A 13,394-nucleotide genomic window follows, 5' to 3' on the forward strand; every position below is an offset into this window, starting at 1 on the left:
ATTGATCGAAGAGAGTAACTCATACTTAAATTTCCAGAATTTCAATACAACGTGAAGGACAAAAAGCACTCATCAAGTCTCACTAAAAGCACATGATTTGTCGACAACTTTCAAAGACTCTGCAAAACACCAAATGCACAACAAAATCGTGCAGATAAAAATTATATTAAGAAACAGGCTTAACATGACTCTAACCAGTCCCTTGCATTCTGGAACATCTTCAACCACGGACTCGGCCCAGCTTTCTCAACGTCCCAGCTTGTTGGGTACCATGGAAACTGCCACATCAAGTAACAACGTTCAGGATGAGGCATCATCGCCAAATGTCTCCCATCAGGCGAACAAATAGCCGCTATTCCCAACGGTGAACCATTAAGGTTAAAAGGGTACGCTTCAGTCACGTTCCCATCATCATCACAGTATCTCAATGGTGCCAAATCTGAGTGAAGCATATGGTCTAAGACTCCTTCGTCTGGGAAATAAGCCCGTCCTTCTCCGTGTGCCGCCCAAACCCCTAAAGTACTTCCTTCCATTCCTTTCAGCATTATCGATGGCGAGTCCTTTATAGTCACGCTTGTGAACCTGCACTCAAACCTTCCTGATTCGTTGTGAACAAACCTCGGCTGCGAGGTGTCAAGTGACCCGCCAACTTGAGGACCTGGAACCCATCCTAACAGAGCCATTAACTGACATCCATTGCAGATTCCAAGACTGAAAGTGTCTGGTCTTTTGTAGAACTCCTGAAATTGACTCAACACAGGCTCATTGAACCTTATTGAAGCAGCCCATCCTTTGGCTGAGTCGAGAACATCCGCATAACTGAACCCTCCCACAAACACAATACCGCGGAACTGGTCAAGGGTGATATCTCCGGCTAGAAGATCAGACACTGTCACGTCCCAAGGTTCAAAACCGGCAGCATAAAATGCAGCTGACATTTCTCTGTCTCCATTGCTGCCTTCCTCTCGGATCACTGCTACTTTTGGCTTAACATCTGAGAGCATATACAATAAACAAACATTTAATTAGGAAATATACGCTATATAAATGATTAAAGAAAAGAACACCTCATACAGAGCGATCATACCTTGAGACATATATTTATTGTTGGTCGAGGAAGGAGTAAATGAGAGTTTCCAATTAGGCTCATGCCTAAACTTCAAACCTTCTTTCTCCATCTCTACACAAGATGCCAATCTTTGCAGCTTTTCCAGCTGGAAACTGGTGTCTTCCCACATGTCTCTGAGGAATGAAGTTTTCTCACTCAAATGAGTAATCCCATCCACTTTTACCTCTATCATAGGCGAATCAGTGACATTTCCAATGATCTCAGCAGTAACATTGAAATCACGGAGTTTTTCCATCACAGCGTCTAGGTTTGTCTTACTAACCTCCATTATGAGACCAAGTTCTTCAGAAAACAAAGTCTCAAAAAGGCTAATCCCATTCGAAGCCAAGTCGAGATTTATACCTTTGTTTCCAGCAAAAGCCATTTCCAAAGCTGTTACTACTAGTCCACCATCACTGATGTCGTGTCCAGCAGATACCAAGTTTTCTGCAATGAGAGCTTGAATGCCCTCAAAAACGTTTTTCAGATATGGAACATCATCGAGATCAGGACAGTCGTTTCCAATCTGACCGAAAACCTGAGCCAGTGCAGATCCACCTAATCTCCGATTTCCCTTTGCTAAATCAACATGCAAGAGAATACCATCATCACCTCCTAGCTTTAGATCCGGAGTCACTGTCTTTGTTATGTCTGGACAGGTAACATAGGCACTAATCACAAGATTTCCTGGAGCTTTAACAACCTCACCGTCGGCATGAGCTGCCATTGAAAGACTGTCTTTTCCACCATCAATTGCAATGCCAAGTTCGATCATTGCTTCAGATAGAGCAATCGCAGTATCATACATCGCTGATCCTTCTCCTTCAAGCTTGGCAGCATACATCCAGTTACCACTGGCTTTAACATCAGAAAGTGCAGTGACCTTTGCCCAAACCAGATTTGTCAAAGCCTCTCCAACAGCTAATCTAGCCATGGCTTTTGGATCAAGCAAGCCTTTGATCGGTTGCTCGCCAATGGCACATGCACCACCTGTTAGATCTGTGAATGTCTGAGCAATAACTGCAACATCAGCAAGCGTGATCTGCAATGGTCCAACTGTTTGCTGCTGGGCAACAAGACCTGTCACACATCTATCAACTTTGGTTGTCAAGAACCGCTTCGAAGAAACTGATGGTAATCGCAACACCCTTTTCAAAGAATCCATCAATGTAATCCCAGGAGCAATATCAAGTGGCTCCCGTGCATAAGCAATGCGGTTAAACTCAAACGTCTTCTTAGGCATATCACCAAGAACCTTCTCGAGTTCAAGATCCACAGCAGGTGGAGGTGGAGGTAGCCCTTCTTTATTGCACTTCGCTGCAGCTGTGCTGTCAATTAAAGTACAGCGACCTCCCCCATTAATTGTTCCAATCATAGCCATCGAAAGCCTTTCCCTCTTACAGATCGATTGCAAAATCTCCCGACTCTCAGCTTTCACCAAAATCGCATCTTGCTCTTGATATTCTGCTCCCCAAATCTCCAACACCGACATAGTATGATCACCCACAACAACCGCTCTTATGTCAATCTCTGCACCTTGTGGATAAATAATCTCTTTGACAACATTGCAGTTTCCACCAGCACCTTGATCATGAATGCTGATAATGGGATTCTTCTCACCCATCTCAATACAAGCACGGACAACACGGTACAACTTCTGAGACATCTCAGCATCTCCACGTTGGACAGCATTGAAATCAAGCTCTGCATCATTCTGACCACTAACCATACTCGAAGCTGCTCCTCCTCCCATGCCAATGCGGTAAGCAGGTCCACCAATCTTAACAACAAGCATCCCAACCTCTGGCTCCCCTTTAGTTATATGAGTATGATCAATCTGTCCAATCCCTGCACTGAACATAATCGGCTTCAACCATTCTCGTCTATCCCCACTTGGAAGTCTCATTCCAAAAGTCCTGGTATATCCCTGAATCATGGGCTCTCCGAATTTGTTCCCATAGTCAGATGCACCATTACTAGCGTCGATAAGTATCTGTAGAGGTGAGGCTAAGTTCGATGGGTATTGGAAAGACGAGTCTTCCCATGGAGCATAAGATCCCTCCATGTTAAGGTTACCAACACAGTAACCAGAAGTGGATGCAACCACAAAAGAACCTCTTCCTGTTGCATGTGTATCCCTGATTCGACCTCCAGCACCTGTCTCAGCACCAGGATAAGGAGCCACAGCACAAGGGAAATTATGGGTCTCAGCAGTAAACAATATGTCGAGATCACGTGCACTGACATCAAGTAGGCACACAGAACCAGGGAGTAGAGGCCGTAGCTGGTTCACCAGAAAGCCTCTAATAGCACTAGAGTTATCCTTAAACCCAATGACAGAATTATTTCGATTTGCCTGCAAAGTTCAACACAGAAGATAAGAGTGAATTATATGAACAAAACCTTCAAATTGTAGGAAAGGAGAGAAATTTTGATTACCTCCCAAGTGCTCTTTACAATCTGCATAAGAGACCTATCCATTGGCTTTCCATCAATAACAATGTTCCCAGCAAAGAACCAGTGTCGACTGTGCTCGCTGTTGGATTGAGCGATATCAAATAGCTCCACATTGGTAGGATCACGCTGAATGTCCTCTCTGAAAAGTCTAGTATAATACTGCAAATCTTGCTCATCAAAGGCTAAACCCATCTCCTGGTTGATTTCTTCCAGCGCCTTCCGACCCTTCTCCATCACAGGCACATACTTTACTTCCTCTGGAACCACATTTGTCTCAAATGAAACCAGCCTTTGGGAGTACAAACACTCGGTCATTCTGTCGTGAACCATTGCAGCAAATTCCTTTATTTGATTTTCTAACAGTGGCTCCTTGCTGAACAAAAGGTATCTCCTCGACCTTTCTAAGCGAGTAACCTCGTTTAACCCACATGCTCTACATATCGAAACCGCATTGGTGGACCATGCTGTTGTAAAAGACAATCTGGGACCAACTTCAACAATTACAGCATGGAGTCCTTCTTGCTTCTTCCTCTCAAGAAAACTATCCGTACCTGAAATTTAACTCAGTCATCAATAACAGAGAGGCCTAAGAAAATTGTAACCATATCAAAATATAGCATGACATTTAACAGAACCTAAATTCTCTGGCTCATATGTTTCTTGAAGAATCCACTTCAGAACAGAAAGCTTTTCGTCTTTTAACTTGGATTCAAGCCCGATATTGAAACACTGTTCTGTAGTCAAACTGACAATCTGGTTGCCGATTTTGGTTTGAACCGCCTTGAGGAGTTCCGCGTTTGCACTTTCTTGAATCAAAGGCACACGATAAAAATGGATAACCTCAGCAGCAGGTTTCTCAACCAAGCTCGGTAGCTCATCAGCAGAAACAAAAGAACCAGTAGAAACAGCTGCTTTCGGCTTATTAGGTTGAGCAGAACATCTCAAGCTAACAGCTTTAGTTCGATTCAGAGACAACCGTGAAGTTCTCATTCCAACAGAACCCCACAATTGACTTGTTGAGCTTCTCTGGCATCTCTGCAAAAGCATTGCTTGTCTATTGGAACCCTGCAAAAAAAAAAAAAAAAAAAAAAACACTAACTTGTTAAAACGAAAACATTACGGATGCCAAATAATATGAAGTTTCTATGAAATTAGAGTCCTAAGTTACTGCATTCAACCCCTCCGTTTTACTTAACAAAATCAACAGTACCTTTCGAAATCAATCTATGAAGAGTTTAAGCAACAGAACGAGAGAAATTAAGTTCATAAATCAATCGACACAAAACTTGGACCATTGAAAAGAATATCAGTAAGAGAATATTTACGTTTAGGAACAGAGCCGCACGAGTTGCTTGGGAGGTATTCATCGTCGCCAGAGATGACAGGAACAGCAAACAAAGTGAAAAAGCGGTTTAGGGTTTTTCTGTTTTACTGTCTTAACGGGACCGAAGCTCCGACTCCGAGAGTACGGCAGTCGACACACAGTTCTTGTCTGGTCTCTCCTCTCAACGAATCTTAGGTTTGTTGGTTTTTTTTTTTGTTTACATGAGAACATAATTCTGATTAAAAATTTTAAAGTTGAGCCTAGCTAAGCCCATTAAAAGTTTAATGGGCCAAAGGGCCGATATCACAAATCGAGTCTCAAATGTTTTCATTTTCATTTTCATTTACAGCTCATGTTTTTTTTAGGAGTGATTTTCGACTTTGGGACTTCAACAATTAACATATGCGAAGGATAATCCTCTGATTTAAAATGTTTCTAAGAGATAATTATGAAGTTCTAATAGTGATTTGAAAAAATGTTGCAAGAGATTTTGCATTATAGGACTAGTATTAGGCTTAGATGAGGTTTCTAGTATTAGTATTACATGAAGTTTACACAAAAACCAGTAACAATTGCTTTACTACGCCGTTTTGTATCTGAATCCATGATACAATTAAGCTATCAGAGAGTAATATTCATCCGTTTTGAATCAGTATAAGGGGAAAAAGGATTCTAATTTGTGATGAAAAACCAGATCCATGATCAAAGTCAATTTAGAGAATCTCCAAACACTTCAAACAAAGAAAGGAAATGCTTTCAATATCAAAATACAAAATAACAAACTAGTGAACAAAACCAAGGCGGCTAAATTATAAGTTTAAGCCATTTTGCATTTGCTTCATATGTTACTCGGATACATGAAGACTCTCACCCTGCTTCCCTGCAAGAAAATAAGGAATAGTATCTTGTTAAAAACCCAAGCAAAAGATTTCACTCTTAAACAGAGAAGATGATGAATGGTTATAGAATCTGTTTAAGTACCATGGACTTAGGAGGCAGGTTGGACGTGAATTTAGCTCGGACAACACCACTGTTACCGTGAGGCCTGGTAACCTTTCCCCAGATGCAGCGGTAGTGGCTACCGTTCTTCTTTGTCTTAGCCTTGTAGATGTAAGCCATCCTCTTTCCCTTGTACCAGTTTACCTCCTCCTGAGTGTTAACTCCTTCGATCTGGACGAGGGACGTGTTGGGATACTGGTTCGACTTTGACCTGCACATTGAAGTAAATGTCAGACCAGAGTCAGTATCAAATTGTTAAGAATCGGTTTCAGCATGACAAGATTATTTAAGCAGAACTCAGTTATCAATAATGTTGATTAAAAGAGAAACACAAAGCAGCTCAAAAATGTAGATAACTAAACTAATAAAGAGTCTAAAATGTTTCAATTGAGTGAAAGTATCTGATCATAAGTGGACATGAAGCTTAGTACTTAGTATTCGATTCTATCAAATTGGCTTACATAAAAAAACTAATCAAGGTTCATTACATGTTAATCTTATTGGCGTCAAATCAAAAACTATAAACAGTATAAAATGGAAAACCAAAGAGATTAAAGAAATGGGTCACCTCTTGTATCCGAGGATGGTTCCTCTCACGTAGAGTCTGCAAAATTTGATAACATAAAAAGAATCAGACTTTCCAATTATTAATCATTGAACAACGGATAACCGATAAGACAAAATCACTAGACCATGAAGAAATCAGCTCAAATCTAGACAATACAAGAGTAGCAAAGCAGTTTCAGAAGTGAGGAAAACAGAGCAAATCTCAAAATGATACCATAGAAAACCAGCTCGGTTATAGATCAAACTCGAAGAAGAAGAAAAAGAGAAATAGAAGAAAGACCTGACTCGTTCTCCTTGGCGTCCCTTCACCATTTTCGATTCCGCCGAATATCCAAAGTCTGCTGCTACTCAAAGGGAGAAAACGAAGAAGAAACCCTAATTCATCAATTAGGTTTTATATATTGCTCCCCCCCTTGTTCCCTTTGATTTAATATGGGCTTATGGGCCTTAAGCCTCGGGCCATTAATATAGTGAAACGAAACATTAATGGGCTTCTCCATTTTTAATTCAAAAAAACATGTAATTAATTCTTGGAACAATAATAACACTTTCAAGAATCGTCGCCGTTGGCCGCCGTGCCTCTCCGATCATCTTCCCGTTGGTGAAATGGCGAATGGTTCAGCAAGGAAAAGCTCAATAAAGGCTTCCTCTCGAAAGAGTTTTCTTCTTCCCTCAAGTGTGATCATCATTGTTGGGATAATCTTGGCGTTGACTTATCAGTCGAAGTTGAAACCTCCTCCGCCGAAGCTATGTGGCTCTCCCGGTGGTCCACCTATCACAGCGCCGAGGATAAAGCTGAGAGATGGAAGGCATTTGGCATTCAAAGAGCATGGACTTCCAAGAGAGAAAGCTAACCGCAAAATCATCTTCATCCATGGATCCGATTGCTGTAGACACGACGCCGTTTTCGCCACTCTCCTCTCTCAGGTACTTCTTACATTTACACAATCAAGATAATGCATATTTGCTTCTAAGGTTGATTTGATAGATAATGGTTATGTAATAATACTATGATCACCATGTTTTTAATCATTTATTTAATTAGTGGTATGTTAATTGTAGCAAGTAGTGGTGTATGAGCTAGAATTAGGAGGGAGAGTGGTCTTAGAATTTCCTTTTCTTATAGACAAGTTGAATGAGAAATTTGTTTGAGAATTTCGTTTTTTGGTTTTTTATTGTGACCTCGTGTCAATTGCATTTTGTAGGATTTAGTAGGGGAAAAATGTCATTTAATAGCTCAACTTTCAAATAGTGGTCGTTTCAGATACCAACTTCATATATGGCCATTTTAAACATGAAGATATCGTTGACCAACCATTTGAACCATAAACATTTGTTGACCAGGCCAAAAAGACAAGCCGTTATCAGTTTATCTAACATCCGTTAACACCTCCGTTAACCACTCAAAAACGACGTCGTTTTTGTCTTTTAAAAATATTACAAACCTAAGCATTCGAACCCGTCACCTGCGAGTGCTCCCTGATCTTAATGAACCAACTAAGCTAAAGTGTTTTAATAACTATTATTTACAAACACATAATTATATACCCGGATGCCGTTAGAAACATCAGATCCGGTGAGAGCAATTGCAGAGCAGATACATAAGGTGCGACAGCGAAGGTGCATGTGAGACGACGAAGAACTAGTGCATGTAGTTTGTGTTGCTGATTTCATATGAATCGACGAATCCATCAATAGTGTCCATAGAAACAGGTTCCGATGAATTGAATTTAGCAAATTTGAGATCTTTTCAATCAACGAAAAAACGATATGGTTAAGATTAAAGAGAATCATACGAGAGAAAACGCAGATTCAGAGGCGGCTATGGAGATGTTTTGTTTCGTAGGTTAAAGATGAAGAAGAAGAGCTCTAAGAATATATAACTATATGTGTTTCTATAGAATTACCAATAAAACGCTACAGGTGAATTGGTTAAGTACCCTTTGGTTTTTCTTTAAAGGTTAGGGGTTCGAATCCTAGGTTTGTAATTTATTTTTAAAAGACAAAAACGACGTCGTTTTTGAATGGTTAACGGAAGTGTTAACAGATGTTAGATAATTTGTTAACGATTGATAACGGCTTGTCTTTTTGGCCTGGTCAACAAATGTTCATGGTTCAAACGGTTGGTCAACGATATCTTTATGTTTAAAATGGCCATATATGAAGTTGGTGTCTGGAACGGCCACAATTTGAAAGTTGGGCTATTAAAGGACATTTTTCCCGATTTAGTAGAGGAACTAGGTGTATATATGGTTTCATTCGATAGACCGGGCTATTGTGAGAGTGATCCGCATCCAAATCGTACACCTCGAAGCTTGGTTTCGGACATTGAAGAGCTCGCTGATCAATTGAGTCTAGGGTCGAAATTTTATGTGCTCGGGTACTCGATGGGGGGACAAGCAGCATGGGGATGCCTTAAATACATTCCTCATAGGTTAGCCGGAGTAACACTTGTTGCTCATGTGGTTAACTATTATTGGAGGAACTTACCTTTGAACGTTTCTACTGAAGGATTTAACTTGCAACAAAAGAGAGATCAATGGGCAGTTCGTGTTGCTCACTATGCTCCTTTGCTTATCTATTGGTGGAACACACAAAAATGGTTCCCGGGTTCGAGTATTGCGAACCGAGATCACAGTCTCTTGTCACAGCCGGATAGAGATATCATTTCAAAGCTTGGTTCTTCAAGGAAACCGCATTGGGAAGAAGTAAGGCAACAAGGAATACATGAGAGTTTCAACCGCGACATGATCGTGAGATTTGGGAATTGGGAGTTTGATCCTGTAGAACTCGAGAATCCATTTTTGAACAATGAAGGCTCTGTGAATTTGTGGCAAGGGGATGAGGACATGTTAGTGCCTGTGACGCTGCAACGTTACATTGCTCATAAGCTTCCTTGGCTTCACTATCATGAGGTTCCGGGAAGTGGCCACTTCTTCCCCTTCGCTAAAGGTGTGGTTGATGAGATTGTTAAGACAGCGCTGATGCAGAGCATTAACTAAGATAAGATCACAAAGGTCTAAAAAAAGCCTAAAAGATTATGGGTACAAAAGATTTCTTATGTAAAATGGTTTACATATACGAAAACATAATAAAAAGTAGACTTTTTTACAGTTCCACACCATTATAGTCTACCAAAAGCATGAGTCTCATCGGACTCTAAAAGCTTAAGTCACAAACACAACACCTCAAAAGAACTCTTAACCGTTGGAGGCCCTAAAGGTCAAGACTTTAATCCTCCACCATTTCCTCATCATCATCTATTTCCTCGATCCTCATCTTTTTCACTGCCTGAGCTGCATCACTTCTCTTTGGCCCGTTAGCAATATGAATCAGCACATCTGACTTCTTCCCTGTTGAAGCGTCCACTAGACCTCCACTTTCTACCCGGTACACAAGATCAGATCCACCAGCGCCTGCATCTATGTAAACAGTGGAGTTTTCATCGATTTCCTCACGCACAACCATCTTTGACAGTTCTGTCACCACCTTCTTCTCCATCCATCTCCTTATAGGCCTGGCTCCATACACCTAACCAACAAAACAAGAAAGCAAACACAAGAGTCAGTCAACAGAACAAACCAACCTGAGAGAGTAACAACGATATGCATTCTGCATCATGCGAAGAGACTTACCGGGTCATAACTCTCTGCCAAAATATAGTCCAAAGCAGCATCAGTGACTGCCAAAGCAACTCCTCTTTCGGCAAGCCGGACAGCAACATCTTTCATTTGAAGCCGGGCTACTTTCCTCAACTGGTCATGTGAAAGGGGATCGAACACCACAATCTCGTCAAGCCTGTTCAAGAGCTCTGGTCTGAAGTGTTTCCTCACCTCCCGCATCACACATTCCCGAGCCACTTCCATTGTTACTTTCCCAGTTAGCCCTGAAAGGAGGTGCTCGGCACCAAGGTTTGATGTCATGATTATCACCGAGTTCCTGAAATCGACTGTCCTGCCTTGCCCGTCTGTCAATCGACCGTCATCCAACACTTGGAGCAGAGTGTTGAAGACAGCAACATGAGCCTTCTCCACTTCATCAAAGAGTATGACACAATAGGGTCGCCTCCTCACAGCCTCAGTTAGTTGTCCACCTTCCTCGTGACCAACATACCTGAGAAAGTGTCATCATGTAAGTTACAAAGACAAACTCCATAATTTAAACATCTTCAAAAGTAAATTATAAGATACTTACCCAGGTGGTGCCCCAATGAGGCGAGAAACAGAGTGTTGTTCCATATATTCCGACATATCAATCCGAACTAAGAGGTTTTCATCATCAAACAGCTGCTCAGCAAGAGCCTTGGCGAGCTCAGTTTTGCCAACACCAGTTGGTCCAAGAAATAAGAATGATCCAGTTGGCTGTTGAGGCCTTCCAAGTCCTGCCCTTGACCTTAGAATTGCCTCAGAAACTGCATTTACCGCTTGATTCTGTCCCACAACCCTCTTGTGCAACCTATCAGCAAGACCAATCAACCTCTCCTTCTCATTTTGGCCGAGTCTCGTAACTGGAATCCCCGTCCAACGGCTCACAACCTCAGCAATATGTTCCGGCCCAACGTTTTCTGTAAGCATCACATTCTCTTCAGAAGAAGTTCCTTCAAGTTGGGCAATTGCAGATTCCACTTCTTGAATTGCCCCATATCTTAGATCAGCAGCTCTTGCAAGGTCATATCTTCGTTCTGCCTCCTGCAAAGAAAACATGAGCTCTTCCCTTTTCTGTTTAAGCCTTCGAATCTCATCAATTCTCTCTTTCTCCTTTCTGTATTTCATCGTGAGTGGCTGAAGCTTGTCTCTCAGGTCATCAAGCTCTTTCCGCACCTACAGATTCATAGTTCGAGAAAACTTTATCAAAGACTCATCCCAAAAGAAGATGCTAACAATCAAGAATTCCAGATCAAGTATCAACTGAAGAGAGAAGAAAGCTGTATCATACCTCTATAAGTCGAGCTTTGCTGGCTTTATCCTTCTCCCTTTCCAAGGCGTGAAGTTCAATTTCCAGCTGCATCCTCTTCCTTTCAAGGTTATCAATCTCTTCAGGTTGACTATCAAGCTGGACTCTCACATTCGCACAAGCCTCATCAACCAAATCAATCGCTTTATCCGGTAAATGCCGACCTAAATAACAACACAAACACCACAAAAATGTCATGCCAAGAACAATACTATGAAACCATAAACATCAGCTTGGGATTAAGAATCTTAAAATACCAGTTATGTAACGAGCAGACAGCTGAGCAGCATTTATAAGAGCTCTGTCCTGGATACGAACACCATGATGTCCCTCATACTTCTCTTTAAGCCCTCTAAGAATACTGATAGTATCAGGCACACTTGGCTCAGCGACATAGACTTGCTGGAACCTCCTCTCAAAGGCAGCATCTTTCTCAACATATTTCCTGTACTCTTCAAGCGTTGTAGCACCAATGCATCGAAGTTGCCCTCTAGCTAACATGGGCTTGAACAGATTAGCTGCATCCATTGAACCTTCAGTTTTGCCAGCACCAAGAACCAAGTGAATCTCATCAATAAAGAGAATCACTTTGCCTTCAGCTTCCTCAACTTCTTTCAAAACAGCTTTCAATCTTTCTTCAAACTCTCCTCGGTACTTAGCACCAGCAACTAATGCACCCATGTCCAAAGAAATCAATCTCACATCAGTAAGACTGTTGGGGACATCTCCTTTCACAATCCTTTGCGCTAAACCTTCAACCACAGCTGTTTTACCAACTCCTGGCTCTCCAATAAGCACAGGATTGTTTTTTGTTCTCCTCGAAAGAATCCTAACAACTCTTCTAATCTCCTCGTCCCGACCAATCACAGGATCAAGCTTCCCTGCTTGCTCGACCAAATCTCTTCCATAAGTCTTCAAAGCTTGGAAATTTGTATCCCCTGAAGCACTCTCCACCTTCTTCCCTTCTTTCCCACGAAGCTTCTCAACCTCAGACTTTACCCTCGCGGTTGCAACACCAACTTCATTCAACAAATCCCGGATTTGAGAATCTTCAAGAAGACCCATAATCAACTGATCAACAGCCAAATGACTGTCACCGCGTGACTTCTGAGCAGCTTGAGCACGACGTATGACCTTGATAAGACTAGAACTCGCTGGAATATCATCAGGTGGAGGAGATTGTGAAGGAAGCTTCTTCAAGGCTTGGTTGATCACTCTTTCAGCAGATTGTGCTGCGTTCTCGCCACCGGCACTAGATATTGCTTGAGGGAATATACCAGTGGGATCAGAGATCAAAGCACCAGCTAAATGCAGAGGAGTGAATTGAGCATGTCCTGCATTCACAGCTAACTCATGAGCTGTAGCAATCGTCTCGTTTGTCTTGTGTGTGAATTTCTCCGGATTCATCTTCGAATTAGCCCTTGTAATCCCTGAAAAGACACAAAAACAAAACCCTAATCTCAGTATTTTTCATACGCAATCGACAAAACCACAAACGCACAAAACGAATCTCGAAGAAAACATAAACCCAGAAAGAAGAACAATGTTGCGCTCAGTTACCTTAAACGATATGAGAACTGGGTTTGATTCGCAGAGTTTCTTCAATGAATCAGACGACTTCTTCTTCTTCTCAGAAACAAGTCTCTCTCTTTTTGCAGAGAATCAAGTAGATTGTAACGATAATGTTGTAAAATTGAAACCTTTAGATGTTTGGAAACTTTGTGAATTGCGAGAGAGCGAGGAGGCATGAGTGCTTTTGTATATGGAAGGAGATTCATCTGGAAAGATAGAGAACTCTCGTCGTTTTTTCCCATAGAACTAGAAGCTACCAGAGAATTCGAGAGAGAGTGAGAGAGAAAATGTCAATTCCACTCTTTGTGATTCAACAGCTATATGCCACGTGGAATTTCCTCTCTTTTTATTGACACCGTGGAATTTCCTTTTTTATGGTTCTCTCCTGGATTTTTTATTTGTAATGCTTCGAAA

General features: G+C 41.5%; 5 protein-coding genes across 5 annotated transcripts; 1 reads left to right on the plus strand and 4 right to left on the minus strand.

The window, feature by feature from the left end:
• Nucleotide 1: 1 nt before the first annotated feature.
• On the minus strand, nt 2–5,125 carry LOC9323599 (probable phosphoribosylformylglycinamidine synthase, chloroplastic/mitochondrial). The gene is made up of 5 exons (XM_002888923.2): nt 4,891–5,125; nt 4,201–4,630; nt 3,548–4,116; nt 1,088–3,464; nt 2–994 (listed from the first exon to the last, which is right to left on the minus strand). Exons 1-5 carry the CDS (start codon nt 4,930–4,932, stop codon nt 180–182), a joined length of 4,233 nt encoding a protein of 1,410 aa, XP_002888969.1. The 5' UTR covers nt 4,933–5,125; the 3' UTR covers nt 2–179.
• A 419-nt stretch (nt 5,126–5,544) lies between these two features.
• LOC9325033 (60S ribosomal protein L35a-3) lies at nt 5,545–6,845 on the minus strand. The gene is made up of 4 exons (XM_002888924.2): nt 6,736–6,845; nt 6,457–6,492; nt 5,871–6,099; nt 5,545–5,769 (listed from the first exon to the last, which is right to left on the minus strand). Exons 1-4 carry the CDS (start codon nt 6,765–6,767, stop codon nt 5,728–5,730), a joined length of 339 nt encoding a protein of 112 aa, XP_002888970.1. The 5' UTR covers nt 6,768–6,845; the 3' UTR covers nt 5,545–5,727.
• Nucleotides 6,846–6,862: 17 nt separating this feature from the next.
• Nucleotides 6,863–9,568, plus strand: LOC9325034. The gene is made up of 2 exons (XM_002887489.2): nt 6,863–7,382; nt 8,678–9,568. Exons 1-2 carry the CDS (start codon nt 6,942–6,944, stop codon nt 9,455–9,457), a joined length of 1,221 nt encoding a protein of 406 aa, XP_002887535.2. The 5' UTR covers nt 6,863–6,941; the 3' UTR covers nt 9,458–9,568.
• On the minus strand, nt 9,474–13,343 carry LOC9323600 (chaperone protein ClpB1). The gene is made up of 6 exons (XM_021009931.1): nt 12,969–13,343; nt 11,666–12,838; nt 11,391–11,572; nt 10,650–11,275; nt 10,091–10,568; nt 9,474–9,986 (listed from the first exon to the last, which is right to left on the minus strand). The coding sequence occupies exons 2-6, from the start codon at nt 12,813–12,815 to the stop codon at nt 9,687–9,689; spliced, it is 2,736 nt and encodes a 911-aa protein (XP_020865590.1). The 5' UTR covers nt 12,816–12,838; nt 12,969–13,343; the 3' UTR covers nt 9,474–9,686.
• On the minus strand, nt 12,823–13,245 carry LOC110224221. The gene is given in 3 exon segments (XM_021010092.1): nt 12,823–12,838; nt 12,910–13,043; nt 13,046–13,245. Coding segments are annotated over 3 exon segments (327 nt in total). The 5' UTR covers nt 13,223–13,245.
• Nucleotides 13,344–13,394: the final 51 nt, after the last annotated feature.

The sequence above is a fragment of the Arabidopsis lyrata genome (genome assembly GCF_000004255.2).
Source record: "Arabidopsis lyrata subsp. lyrata unplaced genomic scaffold ARALYscaffold_2, whole genome shotgun sequence".
NCBI classification, from domain to species: Eukaryota; Viridiplantae; Streptophyta; class Magnoliopsida; order Brassicales; family Brassicaceae; genus Arabidopsis; species Arabidopsis lyrata.

Bases quoted from the DNA above. Each gene is read 5' to 3' on its own strand.
- LOC9323599 (XM_002888923.2), bottom strand. From the start codon at position 4,932: ATGAATACCTCCCAAGCAACTCGTGCGGCTCTGTTCCTAAAC. The intron at 4,117-4,200 runs GTTCTGTTAAAT...GTTAAATTTCAG, and splicing joins ATATGAGCCAGAGAATTTAG to GTACGGATAGTTTTCTTGAG. The intron at 995-1,087 runs GTATGATCGCTC...ATATGCTCTCAG, and splicing joins CAATAAATATATGTCTCAAG to ATGTTAAGCCAAAAGTAGCA.
- LOC9325033 (XM_002888924.2), bottom strand. From the start codon at position 6,767: ATGGTGAAGGGACGCCAAGGAGAACGAGTCAG. The intron at 6,493-6,735 runs GTCTTTCTTCTA...CAAATTTTGCAG, and splicing joins CGCCAAGGAGAACGAGTCAG to ACTCTACGTGAGAGGAACCA. The intron at 6,100-6,456 runs GTGACCCATTTC...TTCAATGTGCAG, and splicing joins ACCATCCTCGGATACAAGAG to GTCAAAGTCGAACCAGTATC.
- LOC9325034 (XM_002887489.2), top strand. From the start codon at position 6,942: ATGGGCTTCTCCATTTTTAATTCAAAAAAACATGTAATTAATTCTTGG. The intron at 7,383-8,677 runs GTACTTCTTACA...GACATTTTTCCC, and splicing joins TCGCCACTCTCCTCTCTCAG to GATTTAGTAGAGGAACTAGG.
- LOC9323600 (XM_021009931.1), bottom strand. From the start codon at position 12,815: ATGAATCCGGAGAAATTCACACACAAGACAAACGAGACGATTGCTACA. The intron at 11,276-11,390 runs GTATGATACAGC...ATGAATCTGTAG, and splicing joins GCAAAGCTCGACTTATAGAG to GTGCGGAAAGAGCTTGATGA. The intron at 10,569-10,649 runs GTAAGTATCTTA...ACACTTTCTCAG, and splicing joins CTCATTGGGGCACCACCTGG to GTATGTTGGTCACGAGGAAG.